This window comes from Mastigoproctus giganteus, chromosome 13 (genome assembly GCF_048544385.1).
Source record: "Mastigoproctus giganteus isolate SK-2022 chromosome 13, ASM4854438v1, whole genome shotgun sequence".
NCBI classification, from domain to species: domain Eukaryota; kingdom Metazoa; phylum Arthropoda; class Arachnida; order Uropygi; family Thelyphonidae; genus Mastigoproctus; species Mastigoproctus giganteus.
This window is the reverse complement of record NC_143587.1, coordinates 140,007,775-140,035,593: the sequence shown is the minus strand read 5'-3', so window position 1 is coordinate 140,035,593 and position 27,819 is coordinate 140,007,775. Positions and strand designations below refer to the sequence as shown.

The following is a 27,819-nucleotide window of genomic DNA, read 5'->3' as shown; positions in this document are numbered from 1 at the left end:
GTACATATCCCACTTTATTCGGTAACTTTTGAGGTGTCTCGATGTTATCGCATAAGGGAAAGAAAAGTTTTGTAGAATGAAGAAAATGCAGAAGTAAACAAAAGGCTTCTGTTACCACCGTAGCACACTCTACATTGGTCTGCAGAAAAGAGAAGGGTGTGTGAAAGCTATTTGCTGTGCGTTTTCTTTCTTTCTTTCTTTCTTTCTTTTCTTTTTCGTTTTGGAGAGAGAATAAAAGAGGTTTTTCGGCTGCTGGCATCTAAAAGTTACAGCAAGTGAATTGTAGTTGCATTTCCCATCCTAGTTGTGATAGATATGTTTCTTCAGTTGTGCCATTGTGCTGATTCTGTTTTTGGAACGTGTTTATCAGATGCTAAATCACAACAGCCGGAAAAGTTTCAGTCACGGGTGGGAAAGTAAGAAAACTTGGTTGTTTGCTGCAGTCCAGTACCCACATTTCTTATCTTGCCTCTCTCTGCCTTTATTCCCCTACCCCTTGTTCAGTTTTTATGAAACTGTTGTCGTCTCTCTGTAGGTCATTATTAAATGGGCCCGTTTATCAGATACCCTGAAAGCACTTATCAAAAGTATTAGCCAGCATCGAGTAATCACATTATATGTAAAATTTCGATTATCCTAATGATGTAGATGATGTAATAGCGCATTGGCACATATCAAACTACATATTTTCATCTCGTTAACTTTCAAACGAAATACGTTGAGGTGAGCTCGAACTAATAGTCACGAATTGGTGCTGGATTTCTGAGGCGTAGAAGTTCTCACGGACCACTGTATGGAATATTATATATTTCAGTTTATACATGCTCCAGGACAGAAATATGGTAGAAGGGATAATCCATTGCACTCATTTTAGTTTAACAAAATTATCACTTTTAATTTAAAACAAAATCACATCATAAATCAAGAAAATAGAAACGTAGATTATCATTTCCAAAACCATAGGTGAATATAAGAAAACGACCGGTGCATAAAAATCACCAGAGTAATTCATCTACCAGCATAAATCAAAATTATGTACTCGTCCAAAATTCTGAGGAGTTCTTGCTTCATGTTCCATATTTCATAGAAGTACGCCCTAAGATGTACTGAGGTGATGCACAAAGGTTACGTTTATGAATGAGACCAACATCTTTATGCTTGTCAACTTTGATAATTGGAGATCTAAGAAGAACTTAAACATGGCGTATAACAGAATCTGAATATATTTATCCTTACTAATGGACAGGCCTAGATTTTTACCACGAGTATTTTGATACTTCGATTTAATTCGGCATAGTTACTGTCATTAGAGCAGATGAGAAGTTTAATGTCATCTGTATAAATCAAGAAACCTTGAAGTGTAGTCAGAAAAAGATCTAATGGAGCAGCATTGTCGAAAGAATAACTCCTTAACTCAAAGTGCTGGTGGGGATTATCATAAGAAAACAACAGGTTGTGTTTCTTCAATAATCTGGATAAATATTAGGTTACCACGAATATTGAAATAAAATCCAAGTATACACAGAAGGGTACTGACTCAAAATCTGTCAAACGTAGATTTTGAGGTCTAAAAATACAACATCCAGCTTGTGACCTTATGTTAAGAGGTTCCAGAATGTATGTGAAGGTCTGGATAAGATTTGTAACTGTCTGTTGGCTTTGAAAACACGTCATGGAAGGAAAGCTGTCTAGGCGCAAGATGAAGTTCGATCATGGATGTCTTTGGTGAAAATCTTTAGTAGCGAGTTGAAAGGGGGTCTATAAATCTTTTGAGATGGTGGTCTGATGATTTCTTTAAAAATGAGGAGCAAAACATCAATAATATATGGACTTAAATTCAATTATAAAAGAATGGGAATCCATCCGGTCTTAGAGTACTAGCTTTATTCTTAATTCCTTTAATTTGCTTTGAGTTCTTCAAAGGTCTGCATTGTCCATTCCTAAAGGATCTTGTTAGTCATTTTGAAGTCATTCGTGTATTTTTTTTTTTTTTTTTTTTTTTGAAATTCTGCCATTCCGCAACCGTTTCAATTCTTTCCTGTAGTGGGAAACTTTTTTTAAACTGCAAGAATTTGACCCTTAATACTTTTTAAGTAATGTAATATATCCTAGCATTTGAATTTCTCTATTGCCTAAAACAGTCTCTCTCTGTTTTGGAACGCCATCTTCATATCCCCAGAAAAACAAACCTTTCTTTTAGAAGAAATTCGGATCCTTTTTTGAAGCGCCTGCTAACACAGTCCTATTAAACTCATTATCACAAAAATCAATACTCAGAGATGGTTACAATGGTGCTGCACTGACAGAAAGTGAGCATTGGAGGAGTGGAAATGTGTTTTTTTGGAGTAATGAATCGCAGCATGTGTTGCTTCAACCTAATGGAAGATTCTGGATCTGGTGACAGCCAGGGAACCCCTTCCATAGCGCTCCATCGTCCCAAATCTTAAGTGTGGTTGTAAAGGTGCGGTTTCGAAATTTTTCGTGAGACCATGAAAATCATGCTGAACATGAACCATTCAGTTTTGCAAATGCTGCAGTAGATTATCCTAACTCTTATATTCTAAACACGTGCTGATAAAATTTTAGAGAGAAATCTCCATGCCACAAAGCGTAATGTGTGATGGACGACTCGCAGTACCGCTCATAACCCCAATTGAGCATCTGTGATATGAATTGGAGGATTATATGCAAAATCAACCATGAAGCAGACTTCACGCGCTGCGTCAAAGGATATCCGGCAATTACATAATTTCTCTTGCTTTTCCAATACTTTTGATAACAGTGTATGCCTTAGCATTCAAATACAAATTATAATATAGGAATTACTTGTTTATATCGTATTAAAACAATATAAACAAGTAATTCCTATAGTACATCAAAGGAGTTGTGCTTGAAGATAACTACAAAGGCAGTTTGCCCGGTTATTTATTGATATTAACCACGTGTGGTCCATTATTGAGTCATATCAATATACCAACAAGAAAATTAAATACGTAGTAATTATCCTAATCGAAGGAATCTCGTGCCGCTTGTAACTCACTCTCTTAATAGTATAAGCAACAGTTATTCTCCACTTAATCATTAATTGATATAGGTAATTATTATTAACATAAACGCTAATTAGCGTCTATTATACATAATGGAGGCAAACAGTTGATGTGAATAACTAAGGTTAGGAAATGAGTCCAATTATTGATATTTAAACAGCGAGTTCTATTCATCTCAGTTTTAATCGGAAGTCGATGTTGTTGTTGGCAAAACAAGAAAAATATTTGGTTTGGTCCCTCCTTGGTCTGCCAAGTGTGGAGTCTATACTCTGCTTTTGTTCCTGGTAACAAATCGAGATTTTGTGCTACCGAGAAGACTTGGATATTTCCACTGAGTTAGCATTTATTTGTATAAGATATTAAGGTCATTAATAAGATTGCTAGCCAAGATGGAGGAATGTGTGTCCACCAAGTAGTTGATAAGAATTAACCATTATCCAAGACGTTAACAAAAAAAGAGCAATATCGTGGAAAGAACGCAAGTAAATGGAAGGTACGGGTCATACGAAGATCGCGTGAAAGGCCAAGGGAGTATATCAAACTCACATTTCCTAATTTTGGTCTTTTATAAATGCACTTCTTCAGACTAATTTACAGCGCACGGTTTATAGAAACACTTCACGAAGAACAATCTATCACTGTTGACTCTCGTGAGCAGGTGCCCGAGTTGCCATAGAGATGCTGTACTTCATTACAACAAACTGCAAAAGTAGCTTGGAAGAGTATATTTACCCTTAAATTTTATCAACGCTTTATTTTCATTACTTGAATACGCTGTAAAGCTGAAAGCGTCTTCTCTTTTCGGTTAAAATTATAATAAGATTAAACGCTGGATGCCCGTGTACTTTGCGATCCACTAAATAAAGCAATTCGTCTGATTTGACAAAACTTAAGAAAATTCACTTAAGTAATTGCCAGTTTTCCTTTTTCACATTTATCATACAAACGGTTTCGCATCTTCATCCTTCCACATCCTCTTCAGTTATCCGAAGAGGATGTGGGCATCATCTCTGTTCCATCCTTAGCCCCGCACGCGAATATTTTGTTGCTTATTGGCATTCATTTATATAAAATCCTCGCGAATGACTCCTGAAAATACTTTGTCTTAGTAATGGGTTATAGCCTGAGGAACCTTTATTGGAGATTACCTTTGGTATTTTTCCAAATCTTCTGTCCGATAACGTTTATATTCCTGCGGTCTTATTTTTAAGCATTCTTTAATGGAGCGTGGAAATATTCATTAGTAGAACTTTGTCATGGAGCTGGGCATTTTTTTATTTACCACGGATCTTCTTCACCGAAAAAAATGGGCAAAAAAGATTCCGACATTGAGGCGAAATATAGCAAGACATATTAACGATCAACCACCGAATGTTTAATGGGATAATGATCTTCTAATGATCGGTGACGGATTAATTACATGATATGTTACAAGTTAAAATGAATGGAAGAAGACAGTGAAATCACCAATAATCTCACTCGCTTGGTTAAGCTGCTAAATAATGCACGTTCCATTCTTCATGTTTAAAACATTCGCATCATTTGCAGAATGGTAATTTTGCTAAGTACCATGGCTGCAGAACAGCCCCAAATTACTTTATGCGATGTATATGCAATTGGCAATGTATTGCTTTTCTTTTTGAAAAAAAAGTTTTATTTTCTTTCTCCTGTAAACAACTTGAGAGGCCATTTACTCTTCATGGCATCTGATTAACTTGATCGAAGAAAATAAAAACATTTAATTTACACAAAAAAAAAAAGTTCAGTCAGAATTGATGGTTGTACAAAACGAGACGATCAAGGGGATTTGTTTCCAGGGAGAGAAAGAAATAGATTTTGATAAGCTTCTAAACGAAGATAAATGGCATGGGGATTAGTGGAGGCCACGATTACAGTTTTATAAATTGATAAACATAGGAATTAGTGAATCCTTTAGAAACGTGCGAGATCAAAGCCCTATATTTGGATTTGCACATCTAAAAATAGCATGAAATTGAATCTACGGGGAAGCAAGCGTTTGTTTACAAATATCGCTCAGCTCACAATGCACCTCCCCCCCCCCTCTCTCTCTGATAATCCCACTTACCTGTACCACTCTAGACCACGGTGATAATGACGATCGAAAAAATGTGTCTCCGGCCCCGACGCTCGAATGTCCGGATGCACTCTCAAGAACTCCAACAACGCTCGCGTTCCGCACTTTTTCACGCCGATAATCAGTGCCTGAGGGATTCTCTTAATGGGGGGACTGATGCTTTTCTGTTTATTGTCAGTTTTCTGCGCGGATATCAACCTTCCGTCAACCCTACCCTGTTTCGGAAGCGGCGTCTGAAGGTGGACAAGGGTCAAGTTTCTACCGACGTGCCGACCTCGTGAACTCCGATCACCTGCCGATAGTAACCTGTAATCCTCGTAACTGGCCTCCACGCGCTCTTTTATTCCCCTCGGTAGCCACGCTTTCACGACGTACTGCTCAGGTTTCCAGGGGTTAGCCTTGCGTCTGTTCACGCCGTCAGGATAACGCTGTCTCCACGCCACAGGCTTGACGGCATTGCTCATCTCGTTAGCCGCACTCGGCCTTATCTCGCTCCGGGGTATGCGGAAGGGACAGCAGACGAGCGTGTACCACGAGTAGCATACGAAACCGCAGCACATGGCCGCCAAAGGAAAAGTACTCCGCAAACGGCGGCGATACCGACGATCCATGCTACGGTCCGCTGTCGATCGTTACCTGACGGTTATAGCCTGATTTCCCTCCGGATTTGAGTCGGTATGTTCGCTAAACAGGCTGGCTTCGATGGCCGATGCATCGCGGCCGAACTACCCGGCTTGGGGTGCCATCCAGATGGTGGACATCTTCTGCTCACGTTCTCGAGACGGAAGACATTTGCACGAGCCGATTTAGCGTGTGATGTGCGTCCCACTTCACGGGGAGTGAAGAGCCGGCGGTTGACTTCGAAGTTCCCATTTTCTTCCTCTTTGGGCTGACGAGCATTTTGCGATATTCGGAGAGTTTTGCGCTTCAAATTGTTTACGGACGAGCACGTGTTCAGAGCCAGAGTCCGAGCACCTACATCTGACGTGTGCACCAACGCAGCTCAACGATCCCGACAACTCCGCACGACAGTCACGAGAAAACCAAACTGGCGAAGGTGTCTAGACATCCATCCCTTCTAGTACGGCTCAATCACGGTCAACGATGCCTGACACAGCACAATGTCTCTGTACACCGAGCCTCGCTTCCACTGGTCGATGCGGTATGTTACGGAGCCGGGAACACACATGCTGGACAGGTCATTACGACGCCGCAGCATCTCTACTAGAAATGCCAAAGGGCTTACCGGAGTTCGTTAGTTAAACGTGCGGAGTTTTCGATGGGAGCTCACTAGCGGCCTCTACTGGTGGTTCCGTGGAATCCCCCTTTGGAGATACGACGAATGCACCAGACATAGATGAACAGCTGGACCGAAAGTTAACAGACATTTTCTTCTAAAGGGAAATTAAGAAAGGATTTATGGACCAGAGTGTTTCCAAGCAGAACATTGCATATAAATATTAAAGACGAATCTCCTTAATGCTAAGATTTCTTAAAAAAAGAAATTGTGGGATAGCATTATGAAATAATAAAAACTGTTTAAAAATATGAATTAATATTTTCAACACTTCATATTTTACTCCATGGGTGCTTTTTTAAACCTTTGTATTTTATTTATGCGCAATCTTGTTCAATTTTGATGTCAGAAGAAGATGTAACGTCCTCCATAAGTTGCATCAACTTCTCTTTCTGTTAGAAAATCGGATTCATTTAAATTTAATATTACATACAGAAGATGTTAGAAATTTCTGAAATTTTAAAGACATGTCCTCTTTATGAATGAGCGTTTCAGTGAGGTAACATTCTCCACTGATGTCTCCATAATGATTTGCTTATGTCCCACCAACCAGAACGCTCTTTGAACTTCAGCAACTCAAAGACTTAACTAGCTTTTGACCTAATTCCTTTCACAATAGATTTTATTTAGCAATAAAACTAAGGAAAAAATTTCTAGAAAATTTTCCGACTTATTTTCAAATCCTGAGAATTGATTTAGCTTCCAATGAAACTAACTTTCCCTTTACTTTGAAAAGAAGACAAACAGCAAAAATCAGGGTCAGACTTTCAGCGAATTTGTTGGCGTTTTTGCTCGTGGACAACTAGCAGTTTCCAGGTCCACAATTTTTGTGAAATAATTGTAATTTTTAAATTACAATTACTTCGATATTAATCTTTACTTCTTCTCTGAAAGGGTTGTGTTGGAATATTCTCCACGGATACTAGCGGACTCCTGGCAAATACTCAAATACTTTCGCATTCCCTAAGTTAGGGTATAGAAGATGCATTTTCAAGATACATCTTCATCAATCTTTTCCTTTACAAAAGATCGCAACTTATTTAAGAATGTTTGCTATTTTATTCTTAAAAATGTCAATTTTCGACACGAATTCTGAAAATGGGAAATTGCTAAACCTTGTACCTACTACATCAACATATTTAAAGGTTCCTATCCTTGAGCACCATCAGGAGCGATGGTGATCAAACAGATGGATACGTCTGTAATAATCAGATTACGTTGAAGCAAGGAATTTTTCACTCCACAGTAAACTAAAGTAATTAATAAAGTATGAGATGAGTATCCACGTAAAAGTTTGGCCCAAAAATGTACAAACCTATGGTTACTATGGCAACAAGGAATACTGATGATTTAGATGCGGTTGCCCGTGCACTTGAGAATTGTAATATCAAGAGCGTTTCTTTTAAGAAAGACAGTTGCACGCGCCACTTAGGGGAAATATAGTTGAAATTCCTCGGCGATGTGTTGGAATGAATGCAGTCTTTTGGACACTTCCCAGAAGTCTGTCATAGTGGCGTGTCATGGTTCAAAACTCGCGCGATACGAATTCCACTGACTGTTATCTTCGGATATTTGATAGATAGGGTGTACAGAGACAATCCACACAGCCTGGCAGGGATCCAAAAAAAAAAAAAGGAACCGAAAAAGAAATTAATGGTATGTCTAGGGATATCCCCCGCCGACCCTCGCCTTTTCTATGTTTCGGCAATTTTAACCTATCGTCTGGAGTACGTAGTTAACTAAGAAAGAATATGTGTCTGGTATACAAGTACAGCAAGTTTAAGAAATCCACCGAATTTAAGAAGTAGAAGCTGTAAAATAAACACTAAAAGTTTTTTGGTTTATTTTATGTTTTTTTATCCCCAAGATGATAAATAAATATACGTCAGGAGAAGTTACTTTATGCTCACCCTAATTATTTATGGAGAGTCCGAAATCACATTAACTTGCTTTAAGAAAATCAAACCATTTCATCTGTCTATCTTTGGTCATTTTATAAAAAATGTTATTGGTGTTATGGCGCAATCGATATTTTAAAGATTTTTGTTCTTTCAGAAGCCGAACACCCCGATAATTACTCCAGTTTTAAAATTTACATCAAATGCCATGGACTAACTTTCAACAGAACAATTCACATCCAGAATAAATCATCACAGAATGATATTACAAATCTGTTACAATACTTCGTTATATATGAAGTATTTGATTTATTGCAACTTTGTAATAGATCTTTCAAAGAAGATAAGCCATAACATAAACATATATTCCTAAACTGAAATAAAAGATTTCACCATCTTCAGTGCCGCAGTAGAAGCTAGGACGCTATGGGACCAAACCAATGAACATTCTAGCTTCAAATGCTAACTGGTTCAGGTTCCTTTGGACAAACTCAAATAAGGGGAATTCTACTTTTCTGTCAACACATTGGTCAATATGTAAAAAGCAGAAGCTGTAAATATAACTAGAATAAGTATAAACTGTATTACAATATAGTTTGGAATTCATTCTCCTCATCTGTAGGACATTGTTTTATAAGTACGCATTGCCTTGTGAAAGGCAGTGTCTGAAAATGAAGCAGTTTGTCCAAAGCATGTACACTCTCGCCTAAAAGCTTGGAATCGCAGCTCTTGGCAGCAGTTTTCCTTATTTTTTTTTTTAAATTAGCTATGACAATGTAAGAGATCTACAAGGGGTTGTACTGGTCGTAGGTAGGAAAGTACCGAAACCATTTACGATTTGCAGATGACATTGTGATCATAAGCCACGATCCTCAAGAATTAGAGGAAAATCTTAATCAGTTATGCAGAATTAGTAAGGATTTCGGACTAAAGATGAACATGGTTAAAACAAAAGCGATGATGAACAAGTATTCCACAGGAAGGGACATAATAATTGAAGGAGCAGAAATTGAAAAGTGGATTCATATATTTATCTTGGACAAGTCATTATCTGTAATAATGACAAAATGGCTGGAAGTCAAAAGAGAAGAATAAATTTCGAATGGATAGCATTCAGGAAATATAGTCGCATACTGAGGGACAATATCCCAATTTGTCTGACACGTAAAATAATGAACCAGTGTATACTTTCTACCATGACTTATGGAAGTGAAACTTGGGCACTCACCAAAAGAATGGAAGAGAAGCTGAAAACTACACAGCGAAGAGTGGAACGAATTATATTAGGAATCAGATTGTTGGATAAGAAGAGAAACACATGGATTAGGCAGCAAACAAATCAAAATCCTTATCAAAACTAACGAACAAATAGACTTGGGCAGGACACATAGCTCGAAGACGTGATGACAGATGGACTAAGAAAATAACAGAATGATACCCAAGAGGAGCTAAAAGAAAACCTGGAAGACAACAGCGGAGGTGGGCAGATGAAATTCAAGAATTCGTGGGCAATAAATGGATGACCATTCAACAAAACAGAAGGAACTGGAAAGTTGCTGAAGAGGCCTTCATCCTGCAGGGAATTGAAAATGGCTGCTGATGATGACAATATAAGGTTTAATATAAAATACACTAGAAAAAGTATTTTAAGATTTTTTTTTAGTAAACATTGAAAAATTTACAGAAAAATATTGAAATGATTAATATTAAAAATTATACTGTTATTTTATAAAAATATCCTCCAAGAGATTTTATCGCTGTCTTACACAGACGTGGCATTCTGACGACTGATTTCATAATAGTGTTTTGACTAACATTATTCAAGCGATCTGCGCGATCACGGAGTCAAGATGATCCCATAAAAGCTCTATTAGGTTTAATTCAGGCGACTGGGTCGCCACATCATAATTTGCAATACCCCGCCCCCTTCCTGTTGTTTAGTTGCTAGAAAGTCCCTGCACAGCTTAGAGCTGTGTTTTAGGCCAGGTCAGTGTCTTGTTGTAATTTAAAATTTCATCCACAAAGTCGAAGTCCATCGGACGTTACATGGTGTTCAAAAATGTTTTTATAGCCTTCTTTACTTAAAATTCCTTCAATTCTAACGATGTCCCCACTCCAGAAAAACAAAAGCAACCCCTGATCATAATGGAACCACCACCCTGCTTGACAGTAGACACGAAAGAATGTGGCAACATTTTTTTTCTCTTCAGTTGATCTTCTCACGTAAACTATAAGCTTGTAACCAAAACTTTCAAATTTGGATTCATCCGTCCACGTATGTTTTTCCATTCTTCAATTGTCCATGTTGATGGCTCTTAGCCTAAGCCAACCGTTTCTTTTAATTTTCTTGTTTTAATAAGGTTTTTGGAGTGCTACGCAATCATGAAGTCCTACTTGTTTAAGACGAAGTTTTTTACAGTAAATATAGACACAGGAGTTTCTCTGTTCCATCACCAAACAGTGTTATGGTCTTATCTTGTGCTTCCGTTGTTACGCGCGGTCGTCCTCATCGAGGTTTGTCCTGGAAACTGCCAGCCTTCTTGAATCGTCGAATGGTAGTTTGTACTTCTTTAAAATGAAACACCTAGTTTTTTGCCAATGCTTCTCATGGAATAACTTTCTTTACACAGAGTTATAAATCACTTCTTTATTCAACACTTAGTTCCTTATTTCTTGCCACCTTTATCATGAAACACAAAACTCATAGCAAACGCCCTTTCTGAATGACGGATATTCGAGTTTATAAGTTTCAGCTCTTACTTCTCAATTCATAATATTGAAAAACATTTTAGAATCATCTACAATCTTCTGTAATATTGAAACAATATTCCCCACTTTCTAGAATATTGTAGGATCAACTAAACTCTTTTACCACATTTAAGAATCTTCTACAGTATTCTGTAACCTTTCTGGAGTATTTTAGAAATTTCTTAAATACTTTTAAAATATTATTTCAGTTTTTTTTTTATTTTTATACATAATAGAAAATATTTTAATAAAAATGATTAAACAAGTTGGTCCTATTTTAATAAAAACTTTGAAAATTAAGAAAGATGAAACGTCATTCCAGACTTTTAGGCTGCAGTGCACGCTTGTGTGGGAACATTTCTGGACAATGCTTTTCACATGGCGTTGGAACGTTCTACGCAAAAATCACATAGGAAACAAAGTATTTAACTGGTCCGAGGGCGAGTTTTTATAGTAAGGGACTACCAGAAAATGAAGAAGAGACACGAAGTGATACCATTGCTTGTCATGTGAAGTCCCTACTACCCATGGATTTTTAAGCCATACAGAAATGAAGATGCATGAAAAGAAGAGGTGTGTTCTGGTAGCCCTTGCTCCAAGGGCTACCTTATCTGGACCAAGAATCGGATAAAAATCATAGATTTCAGAGCCCCTTAAAACTTCTTTGGAGTGGTTTTCAAACACTCCAAAGAAGTTTTAAGCCTTGTATTCATTTCAGAGAAATAAGAAAATATGATGATTACTTTGTGCATTTCTATTCTATTTCCTACAGGAATTTTGCATTCAAAACTGGTTTCAGGAAAGGTAGCAGAATTTTTAGGTGATGATCCACATTCACTTCCAGCATCGCCCTAACACGTGTTAGACTTGGCGCCCAATGGCTGAAGTTGCTCATGCACCAAAAATTGAAAACCCAATCACGTGGCGAAGGCAATTAAACAACGGCTCCACGTTTATCCAGGCAAACGTTCCAGTAATGCCATGGCACAGATTAGGATTTTTTTATTACTGAGGGTTCTTTTGTTATGTCTTATTAGGGTTATGCGGTGCATATTCACTATTTATTCTTGCAGATTCTTAGGCATATTTACTTAAGAGCTCCAGCATCAGGACTTAAGCCGATAGACAGTCGTCAGATATACGATACCGACTTAATAAACATGCAGATTTTAACCATTCTTCATAAAATCTCAGCATGATCCAAATTAATTATCTATATCTTTTTCAATTATCAATTGAATAAAGAAAATCCGAAATGATCAACAAAAACATCAGAATCATGTACACTAGACACCCTTCCTAAATACCACGCGCAACGCATACCAGAAATCCGAACCGTTAAGTATGCTTCAGTATAATCGTAAAAAAGTTCGCATTATCGCACAAAATTTCAACTAAACTAGGCAGTATAGAAAATCATCTCTTGCAACTGAATCATTAATTAAATATAGCATATCAATTGCTGTAGCGCACAGCGAATAACATAATATAAGTAATCCGAAGCATCGTCGTAAATGTGCTTCAGATTACTTGTGGTATTTTTGCAATAGTACTGTGCTAATGCTGTTCTCATGCTAATGGGACCTATTTCAGCGATTAAGGAAAGCCAACCCTACCGAGATTCTTGGAATTCAATTAGACATGGCGAATGGTCTAAAGAGGGAAAGAATACGTATAATGGAGAGAATGCAAGCTATTTGGCAGAAATCTTAGAATGAAATTACAAAAGGTGACATCACCAAAAAATTTCTTTCTAATGTAGCGTTTCCTGGCCCAAAGCCTCTTCCCTGGTTTTCTCCAGGGCTACAAGTAACATTTCTGTTAACGGGGCATGGTCCTTTTAATCACAAGTTCACAACAATTGAAATACAGCAAAACCCTCTCTGCACTTGTGGTGACCCTGAAAATTGGGACCACGTTATGTATACGCCTTGAATATGAAGAATATCGCTGAAACAGCAAAACCTACGAAACCAAAAGTATCTCTTCCTGCAAGAATAACATCTCTATTTTGCATCTGCTGAGTTTGCGCAATCAAGTATTCCAACATAGGCTATATTCAGAGGCGACCTCCCTAGTTTGACATCCATTGAACAGGACAAACATGTGCTGAGCTGAAAATTCCCAAAGTCATATTACACAGTCTCCTCTACTACTGGACTAAACTGTGGCAGAAATTACTCAAATGGATTCCGAACAAATGGACTAACCTCCTACAAGCAGTTGGAAACTCTGGATGCTCTATGGTAGGATGCAAGCCCTGAACTTCGTGTTAAGATTCGTGGTTCCCAGTAGACTACAAAAGGTGCACTTGTATACTGTCTGGTAGGTCAGGTGCTGTTAAGACCTGTCTCTCAGGTGTGGGATGCCATTCTGGCGCTCCACTTTTCAGAGCACTTTGCCCTGCAAGTCTCCTACTTTCTGTGGGTCTGAGTGGGCCTCTCAGCCCAGAAGATCCAACCCTTTACTCCCTCCCTACCTCGCTCATCAGGAGGACTGATGAGAGAAGTAGGGAGGTAAACTATCCCCTTTACTTTCACTTTTTTTTTTTAACTTGGTCTCCGTCAGGCGACCCTGGCACAGACCAGCCAGAAATCGATGAAGTGCATGGCTCACCTCCCTGTGGTGGTAATGGGCAACATGGAGTCCCACTAAGGCCCTGTGGCCAAGTAGCCAGAAGAAAAACACAACACGCTATACTACACAAACAGCGGAGTTTGGGGGAACCCCCCGGAGCTACATTACAATTAACACTACACTATACCTCTCTCTCTCTCTCTCTTCTGGCATTTACAGAGTTTTTTTTATCTCCCAAGAGTATTGATGGCGCAGTTATCCCAACACTATACCTACTGTGAAACCGATGTGTTACAGTAGGGTCTGCCGCAATATGACACTATAGTTATTCAAACTCGAGTTATTCAACAGTTTGCCTCACAAGTTAAAAACCTACACAGCTGCAGAACTCTAGAATTTGAAAAATGCAACAGAACTCCCACACACACTTCCTACACAAAGTACAATGTTCTCGAAACATAAGTTTTCGAACACGATCAGTAAACCGTACATCTTGTACAACCGGCGCTAACTAATACAAAGAATAATGTTTTGATAATAATTGAAAATATTTTGTTTAAAAAAAAAAAACCGAAAAAATTTGAAGAATTCCAGTCTTCTACAGGATTTGAATCCAGTGTATAAATTCTCACCGACGATAGCACTGATGCAACTCAGAATTCCAATGTTTGACTGAATTCCAATGTTTGACTGTTGGATATCAGTGCGATTTCTTGTTCAGGGTTAATGCAAAACCCTTCCATCCTTACGAAGTCATTTTAAGTCGGAGTTTAATGGTCTAGAATTGGTTCAACGGAATAAACGTGTAGTAATCTATTTAATGAATTCCATAAAATTTGTAGCACAAATACAACTAATAACTAGTGTATATCAATTAGAGAATGAATATAAATGAACACTGAAGGCTGCAAAAGGAAAATATCTTGTAATAAGAAGAAAAATGAGGATTCCATGAGATCCTCGAGTACCCAATCGGAGCAGGAAGCTTATTGATATTTTGATTCGAAATTTATAGTTATTATAAATTAACTTGCAACTCAGGATAACGATGCTAATAATAGTGATAAATATAATAAAAGAGTACAACTATCATATTCCTTTTTATATGAACACAGAATGACGCTATTCAGTTGCCTGATACTTAGAAAACAAACTTTGGAAAGAAGAGCTATCGGACGCATAGAAAAGCCGCATTTGGCTAAGACAATATGCAGTTTTTGAGACTAGGTAAGAAAATGAAAGCTTTGTTTATTTATATACCCAAGTCTAGCGATTTTCAGTTTGATAAATAGGATGAGCAAGCGCCTCTTTATCGCATTCTCGTCCGTGCTTTCACTTTTAGTTGTAACCGAGGTCACGAGCTGGTGTAGACGGCCACCGCTTGTAGATGTTTGTCCATCGACGCCGCATTGAAATAGCGCGTTTGTCGTTGCTTGGCGACACGGAGCGACCCCTTAACCTTCGGAGGAGCCCCAGCTATGAGAGACATCTCGGATATAAACAGATTGCCGGACAGAATAAATATACTTTTGCTATAGTAAACGATACCAAGAAAATGTCAAAGGCATTGCAGATAAACAGATGTCATCGTTCCTCCCCATTTCTTTTATTTTCCATGCTCTTGTGATAGCCCAGATGCTTTATAATTTCCATATAAGCAATTAAATGTGGTAGATAAGGTGTATGTGAATAATTATGTATTTAATTAACGGTGATATAAAGTTCACTACGTGCCGTGGCAATTGAATTATAACTATTGTTACTTTTGTTTTCAGAACACTCAAAAGGACATGTGAATTCTATTTGATTGTTTTTAAATGGCATTACCACTCCCATCTGATTTCACTGTATCCTTATTTTATCGATGCTCGATTCCTATTCACCCCAAAACACCTCATAACTGTTCCGTTCCACTACTCTATTTCTCCACCGTGTCTATCATTCAGAGCCATGGTATTTTGTTGCTTTATCTTCACATAACCGTCCTAAAGATCCATCTTACACCATGTCCGAGTTTTTATTCATCATAAATTTCTGTATTTCATCCGATAACTACTTTGCTGTTGTTGTAGGATTTTTAGGAGCATCAGCGACTTAGACGATATTGCACCTTTGTATATTATTCTTGTACATGCGGGTGTGTGTTCTTAGACAGCTTTTCACGTTGTGTGGGCTGAAAAACCCAGAGTAACTCATGGTGAAAACGTTATTCTCACTCTGCCTGGGATTGGCTAACTTACAAGATCAGTTGAAGAGGACTTCAGAAATTCCTTCAGTCATGGACGGGAATCCCACCCAGACCTCTCCAAATGAGCTGCAAGTGGCGAAACCACTATGCTGTCACGGAGGACAATCCTCTTTGCAGCTATCTGGTCACAAGAAGACACTATCAACCAGCATAAAAGTGAATTTATTGATGAATTCTTGGAAGATAGCAACCTTGATACTGAATATTCCTAAATGCAGTATTTTCACCTTCGTAGGTCATCTTTAGAATTACTAGTAACTGTAGAAATTCCTCTTTTAATACCCAAGAGGTGGTCGTAAAAGACATGATATAATTTTTAATTCTGTCCTAATGCATTTATTTCTATTAAATGCTCCGAAGGACAGGAAATGCACCAATAAAAGGGAACAAGAACCAATATTCGTGAGGACTGTCAGTTTTACCTTAGAGGCATAAACCATACAAAGTTTACAGATCAGACATGATGTACTAATACCCCATGACTTCAGTTTCCTCTGTTCTTATCTTAAAACAAATCAGCCAAACCAGCATCACTCACTAACTTTGTCTCATATCTCTTACTATGATCTTCAATACATATTCAGTCAATGTGACTCATCCATTTTCAGCACTTCCGGTTGTCTTTTTCTGTTATGGAATACTGTTAGTAGCCTCCTCTGCAAATCATATATAATTCTCCTCAGTAGATTGATATCTAGACAGCAATAGGAGTTCACGTTGTCAAGTAACCAGCATTGCATGGAATTAACTGAATGTGGCTATTCAACGCTGTTCCATAAATACCGAAAAATATTTGTAAATTAATGCTTGGTTAGAGTAAGATACTGGTAGCTTTGGACTACGTAACAGAAAATTTACTGTCCTGTTACAAATTCTGGTAAAGATTATAGAATTTTAAATAATCTGGCTTGCCATTTCTGAAAAATTAAATAATTATTGAAAATTGTATGTGCGAACTTAGATGCATTTCGAAAATAAATAACTAATATTCTGCGAAAACTTCAACCGACTCAAACGAATTCTTCAACCGACTTCGCTATTTTTTCCATTCCAGAAGCATTGAACAACTAAGGAATATTATATACTTACAGTATATAATATTCCCCAAGATAAAACTGACGGTCCTCACGAATATTGGTTCTTGTTCGCTTTTATTGGTGCATTTCCTGTTCTTTGGAGCATTTAATTAAGAAAAGGGTATTACTCTAGAATATTTGAGTCCAGAAGGGAGTTCCGGAGACTGTCTTGTTACCTGTCACCCCCAGATGTCATAACAAAGAATATAAGTCTAATCAGCTCGTCACATCAAACAGATATTCTAGCCTGCCTATTCGTAATGTCAGTATGGGACCACCTGCGGAGGAATGGAATATAGAAACAGGAAGACGAGATATTGGCAGCCGACAGGGGTTCCCTCGACACTGATGAACCTGGGATAGCATGTCTAGTCCAGATGGCTCTAACAAAAAAGTTGGTTTACGAGTAAGAGATGTAGCGAGGAGCTATGTACAGGAATTATTAGATTGCCTTTGGACAAGACCGGAACATATTTCCAACTGACTGACCGAATGTTGGCAATATTTTAATAATCCAGTGAGTTATTTCATTTTAACAAAAGGTGACAGGGTGTAGGGGTAGTGAACAAAATGAGGACAAACAGAAGTGATAGACAAAATTTGAAGTAATGTTAAATGATAATCTGTTCCTTTCAGCAGCTATGTTCGAGTATGTTTTCTGTCTCTCTAATCCAGTAATTTTAGGTCGCATAATCCATAATAACATTCAAATATATCAATTACAAGACAAAATTGACTTGAATTGTCACTGACTCCGTAGCACATACAATACATGCATTATGACAGAAATCGATCTTGCCTGAAATACTACCAGTGTAGCATTCCAAATACTTGCTAACAATCATACATCTTAGCGCCTGTAGAATTTTGTGGAACTGAGTACATAAGCTTTACAGTGAAAATTATTGGTTAAAAAGTAAGAAAATATTTGGTCTGAATATCTCTTTAATCAAATATGTGGTGGGAGACTTGCTGAGTGCTGAGCTAATGCCAAATGAAAGAATGACCAATCCTTAGATCATTTTCATTTAGCAGTGTCATCAAGAAATCTATTATTTTAAATAATTAAAAATCTCATTGAAAATGTATTGTGTTTTAAGTAATTAATAGCTGTGCTATAAACACCGTGATATTTAATTTAATTTGTGGAATGGCAACGCCGCTGTACAACCACTCAATTTTTGGCGAACCTACAGATCACACATTCAGGATGGTGGCTCATTGCGCTACCTAGCCACTCATTCCAGATGGTGGCCCATTGTCTTAACTTGGTGATTGAGTCCAGGTAGTTGAAAATAGATAATGGCTCGCTGTGTGCTACTTTAGCGACTGATCCTAGAGAGTGGTTTATTGTGCTGCCATAGTGACTCAACTAGATGGTGGCTTTTTGTGCCTTCCGACTTCTTTGAGATGTCTCATATGTTCTTGAGTTGTATACACAAGTCCGTGGATCCGTTTATATTTACAAAATAATCCAGCACAGTAGCTGAACTGAAAAAAAAAAGCCTAAAACATAAATCTAAGTAAGTATATAAAGTATAAATCCATCTAATTGAGGAAGCCTAGGCGCACGAAACCGAGACCATGTCACTAATATTCTTGGCACAGATCTAAATTTAGACGAAGAGAAAAATGCTAATTTAGTAAAAGACACGCAATTATGAAATTTTTATATTACTCAAGTTGGTTACGAGAAGAAATTCATTATTCGTTCACCGTTAACGATTTCCACTGAAATATAAAAGAATACTTTTCCGTGAAAGGTAATATTAATTTGTCTTCATGACTTTAGTCGACGTACATTTTCTGCTCTTTTAATTCGGTAATGAGGAATTTTGTCTTATTCTTTATCGAATTAAGAAGTAATTTCAGCTTAAGCAGTAATCGTCGAAATTCAACAGCCGATAAAGAAGAACTGCTTGCTAATCAGATCTAATCTCAGTTGAACACTGCTGCATTTTTAATACGTTGCTAAGTTGTATCTCTTTATTATCGAAAGAAATTAACCCCGCAGTTATATCGACGAGCTCTCCGATGTACGGAGCATTCCCCTTCCTTTCAGCAGATGTAACAAACTCGAAACATACACACTATCTCGCAAAATGCAACGCAGCAGTTCTTTTGAGATGCAAATCCATCGATGGCTAATTTATTCCCAAATCATCCCGTAGCAGGCAGAACGGATAAAAAAGAAACGAAGATGACACATGCCAACGCGAATCGCTAACTTCTGCTCCACTGAATACGGCATTTTGACGTAGGAAACTAATCAGACAGTCGTAAAATTTCAATGACGTCACTCGGCCTTCTTCGCTATTTGCAGATAAACGTGTCGAAGGAAGGTGAGTGAAAGGAGTTGCTAGACCATATGTGCTTGAAGTCCCGGTGCTGTAACGAGATCCTTTTAATTTTCATTCCAACTTTCAGCCGGCTTCCGATTCCGCTGTAGTCGATGGGCCCCTGTGCTTACATCATTAATATCTCTCGGATCAGCGGATTACTACGGAAGGGCTTTATTGCGTAGAGAAGTAGGGAGGTCAAAGATTATTTCTAATATATCAGGAATATGTAGAGATGGAGATCTAATTCGTTCTTTTATACGCTAGCATTTTCTTTGTCATGTTCAAGAATTTAATGAACTTCTTCGAAGTTTCCAGAGAATAAGCTAGTACGAATTTCTAGCTGAGTGATTTATTTATTATTTTTATTACAATTCTATTCCTCGTCTTCATTTTAAAATTTTTTTACCGGTAATTTGATATTATTTGCAAAAGAAGATGCGGAAAATGATTTTACTGAAAGATATGGTCGAGAGGATTTTAAGAATTCTACTTCAAGTCCCATCACCCTATTCTTAAACTACACTAGTTGAATAGAATATTTTTAAAGAATGAACGGCATTTAGTCTGCTTTTCTACTTCCTTTGCTGATTACGAGAAGATGCATAGTTTGATACTCCATTGAAAGTAATAATTTGTAATAAAAGTTGCTCGGATGACTTCTTTTTGTTTTCTGTTTTAAGTTTTATTTTAAAATTTTAATTGGGTGGAGAGAAATTCCCCTATAGGTCGGCAATGGTCGGGTCCCAAAGGTTGTCGATTTGAGGATTTGTATTTCTTTTCTGTAAGTTCTCTGTACTGGACCACACAATAACGCCTCGCGATAAAATGATTGTGCGTACGCAGCAAAATAATACTGAATAAATACTTAAATTATTATTATTTACGAACTCGTAAATATTAATTCCCTTATCACATAAAAGTTCACAAGCCCGATGCTAGTTCAACAAAAAATGAAGAAAATATTCTAGTATCAATACTAATTTTACAAAAATTAATGTGCTTTATTATACACATTCGTAAAAGTACAGGTTGAAAGTATTTCGTTCTCGTTCCTTTTACTTTCAAAAAGGTAACGTACTGTCCAATTGCTGAAGTTGAGCAGGAGTTCCTAAATCAGGTGTCAAAAATTCTTGTTCATAAAATCCGATGTTAAACGGGGAAGTTAAAGTATAGTACTTTTTACAATAGCACTGGTCTCAGACAAGGTTGCATGGTTCTTCAGAAAACCTGAATTTTCATCAAGCAGAACATACAGTTTACAAACATGCTTATATCTCACGGCCAAAATTCTAAACAGCACTATGTCACCGCCCTCTGTTAAAAATCATCGCTGGGATGAGGCAATCCGAAACATATTGGTTGCATTTTCAAAACTCATCTATCGACTGACCTAAACATCATATAGCATGAACCATCGCCCCACAGAATCTCTTTCTCTAATCTATAAGTGATGGGAAAAGCATCACTTCAGGAGACGCTTAGTATTTGGTTCTAAGGATTGTTAACTTCAGCCTTACCAAAAACTCTGCAACTTCTAAGAATAGTGGACAGTGGATAGGATTAGCAACCCTACAGTTTGCAGAGATGATTGATACATATTTGGGATGCCGCAGTTTCCCATTTACAAGTCGTAACTTCGTTCTAACGGGTTATTTCATGATTTTCATAACAGTCCCGTTTCCATTATTTCATGCCGTCCATCAGAGTTTACTGGAAAGTTCATATTGTAGCAGCATGCAACGACAATGGACTAATATGGAGCACAATATTAACCCTCTTTGAAGCTTCGTAAGTTCAGCACTGCAATCCACACTAGTTGCTGGTAATCTGTTGTGCGCCCACGAATTTTTATATTGGCTCATATTTTATATGGCCGATGGTATCTACGAGAGGTGTTCAAAGAAAATACATTCGATGCATCGCAATCTTGAGCAGAATAGAGGAACTGGTTCATTTTAAAACCGGTTTATATGCTGTTTGTTACTGTGGTGTACCATATAAAATTTTTAATGGCATTTTAAATACAGTTCCTTCTTTCGCTAGATACATTAGTCTGTGTATAATTCACCACCGACTTATCTCCACTAGTACTCGATTCGATGTCTCCTCTAGGCACAGTACAGAATTGCCTTCTATCAGCAAGACTAGATCATTCGCATAGGCAATCAACACATCTTCAAATTCTCGAAATTTCAAATACAATGCGTCCGAACTGGATCAGCATGCAGTGATTTAATTTTTAACTGCTGAACGACAAGAGCTACCAGGAATTTACTTCTGAAGTATCGCTGTATGTTTCAAGTTGCTTTCCAGAAGTCGCTGTCCTAGCTGGTTAATTGCACTGATATTGCAATGACACACATTCAATATTGCACGGACAGTGTGTCAGTGCAATATTGAATGTTTGGGCGCACCGTCTTAGATTCTAACTGCTTCTTAACCTAGAAAATATGCCCCTCCCTCCTGTCTGTCCTTCATGCACATTGCACTCTCCATAACCAAATTCTGCATCCCCTTATGCCTGAGTGGCAATATTTCCGAAATCCCTCTGTCCCATTAGATGACTTAACCAGTAATTAAAATTCTTTAAATTTATTTACTATACTCCTAACATTTGTATATATTTTTGTTTCTGGTACATCCTAAGCATTTTTAGTATATTTCTATTACATTTTTTTGTTTCTAGTACAGCCTGTATATTAGCTCTCACAGAGGACTTCCAGCAGGTCTTGTACCTCCCGCGCCTTGCTTTTCAGGCTATACAAGCAGCGCTAGATACATTAGAATCATTTTCAGCTCTGCTTGTGGTTACTTTTATACTATTGGTCTGCGCATTCCTCCAAGCTAGCAGTTTTCCAAACCACCTAATACTGCCTCAATCGCATCAGAAAATATTCTTGCACACCTTCTGATTAAAGTGCAACGGTATGCTGAAGGTTTTAAAAACCTGCAGCACGAAACGGAAGACAGAATAATTCTGCTTCATGATAACTCATGCCCTTTCTTGTCAGAGCGATTCAGACTTTCCTGACTTCAAAATATGCGCTGGGGGGAACATCGTTTGTATAGTCCAGATTTGTCACCATGCGGCTTTCATGTCTTCTGTCCATTAAACAAAACTTTCAAACGACGCCGTTTCAAATTGGACGCTGGAGTGAAAACGGCCGTCGGAACAGATCCGACAGCAGAAAGAGGAATATATTTGTTAGTGAAAATATAGGTAGAGGTAAGTCTTCGGCGAAATTATAGTGGTTTCGCCATTTGTCACACTTCTGAAGAGTCATGGTTTCGAATCCATAAATGCGATTAAGAGTGTATTACAGAAATAAATTTTAACCAGTCACCCCTTTAAATATGTGTTCTCTGTAAGGCACAAATGTGAAATGGAGAACGTACTAGAAAGTTTCGAAGTGGATCAATGTCTCTGGAAAACTTAAGGAAAGTCAAAGTGGAAATAATCCCAAAATTATTTCACATCATTCTTTCAAAGAACTTCTGCCTTTTGAGATCTGCAAGATTTTAATGGTTCCAGTGTTTCGTGGGCTTTCTGAATGCACTGAAAATGTTGAGGAACATAAAACTTCACTCCATTACAGAAGCACCACTGCCCAACGTGCAACGTTGGGCAGTGGTGTACTTTATTCGTCACGGTATTCAGATGTGTTTTTGGCTTCATGATGCTCTCCAAATAGGATCAGGAGACCAAAGATGGGCTACGCTTGCCGAGAATTACATTTTATTAGGATCATGGAGATTTGGGCTATATTCAATAGCCCAAATCTCCATGGTCCTAATAAAGTGATCAAGGGGTGTAGTCATTTTCTGATAGAATATAAATGCAAGTTTTCATATATTACAATATCTTTTTAAGTTCATATAATTAAGACAAGGTTTTACGATTTAAAATGCAATCAAGTTGCTACTTCGGAATTAGGGATATTAGTAAGTATAGAAATTTCTTACTGACTTATACTTTATTCCCTCAATTTAATAAGTGGGAACGAAACTTTAGTATATCGAATCTGTAAATCGCCTGTATTCTAGATCGGTTTTCATGCACGTGAAAGGAAAACCTACGCGCCTGCCTGAGATCGGCAAACTATCCCCGAATGAATAAAGACTGGAGAAAAGATCTTCCGGTCTTCACGGGCAGTTGAACCCATAATTTCTTTCCGAACCGACAGCACAGACACCGTCCGTTTATATGCATGCACTGATATGAAAAAAAAGAGCAATCGATTTTTATTTTTTTACGATTTTGTTTGCTTTTTTTCGATTGGATTTATGATCGGAGCTATTATGAGAAGTCTGGATTTGAAAAAAATCTTGATTAACAAGTTAAACGTAATTGAACTAGATTTCAGAAGTATCAGATTCGTCATCCCTAACTAAATCGAGATTCAATAGGATACTCTAAGTGATGTACCAGTTGTACTCGGATCACTTGGAAGACTACTTCAGTTTGATTGATTGATTTGGTAGTTATTGGCGCATCGGCTTCTGTGGCCATATTGCACCTCCCAAGGTTTTTGCAGTACTTTGATCCAAGCCCGAGGCGGGAATCGAACCCGCGACCTTTGGGTTGCAGGGCAGGTACTTTACCCACTCGGCTAGCCCGGTCGGCACTACTTCAGTGAATCTGTGATGATCTAATTGTTTGAATTCGATGGATTTAGTTTAAAAAATTAGCTCGAAACTAAATTTTAAGTAGTTTCAGTATAACAGACTTAATATTATATCAGGGCACAAATAAGATCATAATTTTGATCAACTCTAGAAGCAGACTAAGTTGAATAAAAACTATCAGTAAAGAATGAAAAATTAACTTGTTCTTTTTTGTTTTTCCATCCTCTGAGAAAATGCGAGAATGGAAGAGGAGAGAGAGAGAGAGAGAGATGCTGGTTGCATTCTCGTGCATTATTTCGATCAGATTTCGAGCATTTTTCCAATAACATGCAAGAAATTTAAAGTTTAAAATGCGATATAAATGAAATTTTACAGGTAGCTTGGTATAATATTCAAGGAAGCTTCTGCGCATTCTTCCATCTTTCAAAAATTATTTACTACTGTCGTAATTACATCAGGGAATATATTTAATATTGCAAAACCTTTAATTGAACGTCCCATTTTCTTAGAAACTTATAAGCTGTACATTTTCTATCATGTATAAAAGTACTTAAAATTTGATTAGATTTTTGATACTTGACATTTGCGTTGTTAACCCATTTGCCATTACTATTTAATGCATCATTTCGTACAAGACAACATGAAATTAAAAAAGAAATTACCTTCGAGCAATAAAATTAATGGAAGAATAAGTTATTTTGCCCAGGAGACACTTAAATCTATTCTGTTCGAGTATGGACGCCATTATTGGTTGTTGTTCAACTACGTCTATTTGATATGGTTTAAAAATAGCATTTCTTATTACTATTATAATCAAATTGTGGTAATGTCTGAAATTTTTATGAGCTTAAATGCATTTACAAACAAAGGATTTACCACTTTTATTTCCATTAAAGTGATTTACAACTTGAATCGAAACATTTTACTGACTTCATATTATTTCGCCCACACTGAGAGTAAACACAAAATAGAAAATGGGAAAAGTGATTTCGCAGTTTAATTGATTAATGGCAATGTCGTGCTTTCTCGGTTTTTTTCTCTTTTAAATATAAATTGGTTCTCATGCTTCGTTAAAAGTCAGATTAGACCGATATGTTTTTTACATATTTGCTGCTCATTGTTCCGGAACTTTGTAATTTTTAAAGCAGAACTTTGAGCAATTCTCACATTAATTATTTATTCTGGAAATGTTTTTACGTACAAAGCAGCAAGAACAAATACTTATTATTCTCGAAGTGTTTCTGAACTGTTAAGAGGAGGCACTCACCTGGAGAGAAAGCTTTCTTGTGTTGCTCTCCCCGCCTCCAGAACATAAGCTATTTTTTTCTGATTTAATGGTAGAGGAGCTGTCAGCATTCCATAGATGATAGGAAAGCTGGACAGGAGCATCGCTTCTAAGCTTCCTTCTGTGTTTTGGCCCAATGTATCCTTCCAGTATTGTCCATGTTGTACGCTGCCAATGTGTCTGTTTGCGGAATGAAAAATTTCATCTTCTTTCTCCCGAGACTAATATCACTTTTGGAAAGCTCGTTAGAAGCTTGGTAGATCAGAGCAGAAATCTACTTTCTGAGTAAGTATCAATTCTACGTTTTCAAACTTTGAGGAGTGACGTTACTATCCTCATGGAGGACAACACTTTTTCATAGTCTACTGAAATTTCAAAGTTCAAGGATGTGTTTTTGGCAAAAATAGAGGTCATAAGACTTTATGTTCAATGTTTACCATTCTGAATTTGGAATCATATATCAGAAAAATGTCAGCATTTTCTGATGAGTGCTGCTGTTGATCAGAAACTCCAACGAAACATACCATCACCCGATGAGCTATTATTTGTATTCCGAAGGCTTAGTGTTTGTGTTTGAATTAAGTGGAACATGGTTTTTCTTAAGAAAATCAAGTCTACTTTGTACTTCTTAATATATTAGTTGGGTTGCAGTGAGTAACTGGATGTCTAGTCACTGGACTCCATCAATAGTATTAAATGATATTCATTATTTCTTTTATTCATTTCACTCTTTTCCTGTCGATGGATGTGGAAGTTGGTTACGAATTGGAATGCCAACCTTGAGTTATTTAATAATACAAATCGATACATTACAATATTGCCCTTCACAGCTACCAGGTCAGGGGGTTTAACAGTGATGATATAATAATAAATAGAGAACATTGATAAATAAAACATAAGGAAAAACATATGTGGACGCATAAAAGGAAGTACAGCTCAAGACTTGAAAGTATAATACAGTTATATACATCACAATTTATAACCGTAATCAGTTGACATCCTCGACAGAAAAGCCATGGATAATCTTGTGTCCAAAGCTCCAGCACATACATAAAATAGATCTCTCTATCCAATTTTCAACCCCCACCTCTCTCATTCCACTTCCATCCATCCATCCATCACTGAAATTTTTGAAAATTTTTTTCGTCTCCTGGAACCTCATCTCAAGCTATTTCATGTATTCAAAATAACTTAATAGGAAGAGAGTTGTATAGATACATCTTAGTGTTTATGTAAATACTTTAAATTTCTCTCAATTTCACAAAACAACGGTATTTAAAAACAGCGCGGTCCAAATTGATAAACATATGATATGTGAGAGTATGAAGCATTTGATTCAGCGATTTTGCGAAAACTGCTGTAAAATTATAATAAAAAATAAGCTTGGCAATTTCAGTACTACTTGAAACGATTTAGTAGCGTCAAAACAAAACTAATTACTTCATGCGATATTTAATTATTGAAGTAATTGCTGTATAAAGTTAATTAATTACTAAATTGTCCGCTGTTAATGAAATAACTGCTATTACAGAAAACGTGAACGCATTTCATTAACCATTTGTTCCTTCAATTGTTCTGAATTAATTATTAGCGAGCATAATGAGTTCTACAGTACACTTTGCTTAGCATAATTAGCGCTATAATGACAATCTTCACTGTAAAGCATAAAATATGATTAAAATATTAACTTGGGTGGATTTTTTCCTCAATAAATGAAGAGAGTTATAGCAAATCTATTTAATTAATCACTACAGTATTTATTGATATTATTTGCAATTCACAAAAATTATGGAAGAAGGCTACTCCCCCCAAGAAAGTATTCTGCACTTATGTTTTCATTATGAGAATATATTCACACTAAAATCACCTCATTTTGTTCTCCGAAGTGTAAATTTTGTTTTAATTCCAGTCAAGAAAATTTGATTATTGAAATTGGCAACCAATATTTCTTCGAATATTACTGATTAAACAATAGTTAAGCAGTTAACAAGGTACAGCTTGACATGCTAATCCTTGACGTCATTAGAGTTGTTCATACCATTATTTCTTGTACGTTTTCTTATGCAAACAACTTCTAGGTGATCGCTTGTGTAAATAAATGAACTTAACGCAACATCCACTGTTCATAACAGAAATAGAGCATCTTCAACAGTGATTTACGCTTCATTTGTGACGGTAAATTGGGCAAGCAACGATATCTAATCGATTTTGGGCATGAAATGAAAGCCAGAGGGTTTTATGGAGTTTTTTGTATACTGAGTGGTAGAAATAAGAGTGGTAGAACGTGAAAAAATAAGTTAGTTTACCCTTCTTTCAAAACACAGCCTACATTAGTAAACGGAAGATTGATCTACATGTCCATCATTCACATAACACCAGATGAGTCACGTTACCAGATGCAGTATTTACTGTACAGCTGGGAGGAAACAAGTGAACAATGAGAACCAAATAAAACCCAAGTCCAGATGGTCTCGTTTTGAATATGGCCGGTAATGTTTTCAACTGGAAGGAAATAAAATACAACAGAAGAACGGTAACCATAATCAGTTTGTTAGAATGTAATATGCAGACACCATAAAG

The 27,819-nt window shown here is 37.1% G+C and overlaps 1 protein-coding gene across 1 annotated transcript in view; it reads right to left on the bottom strand.

Moving 5' to 3' along the window:
• The window catches only part of LOC150076488 (heparan sulfate glucosamine 3-O-sulfotransferase 6-like), a 72,531-nt gene extending 66,320 nt beyond the window's left edge, over positions 1 to 6,211 (bottom strand). Inside the window, exon 1 of the mRNA XM_090387186.1 lies at positions 5,134 to 6,211. Coding sequence (XP_090243312.1) covers positions 5,134 to 5,753 — 620 coding nt within the window. The 5' untranslated portion in view covers positions 5,754 to 6,211. The remainder of the gene's footprint in view (positions 1 to 5,133) is intronic.
• Between the last annotated feature and the right edge of the window lie 21,608 nt (positions 6,212 to 27,819).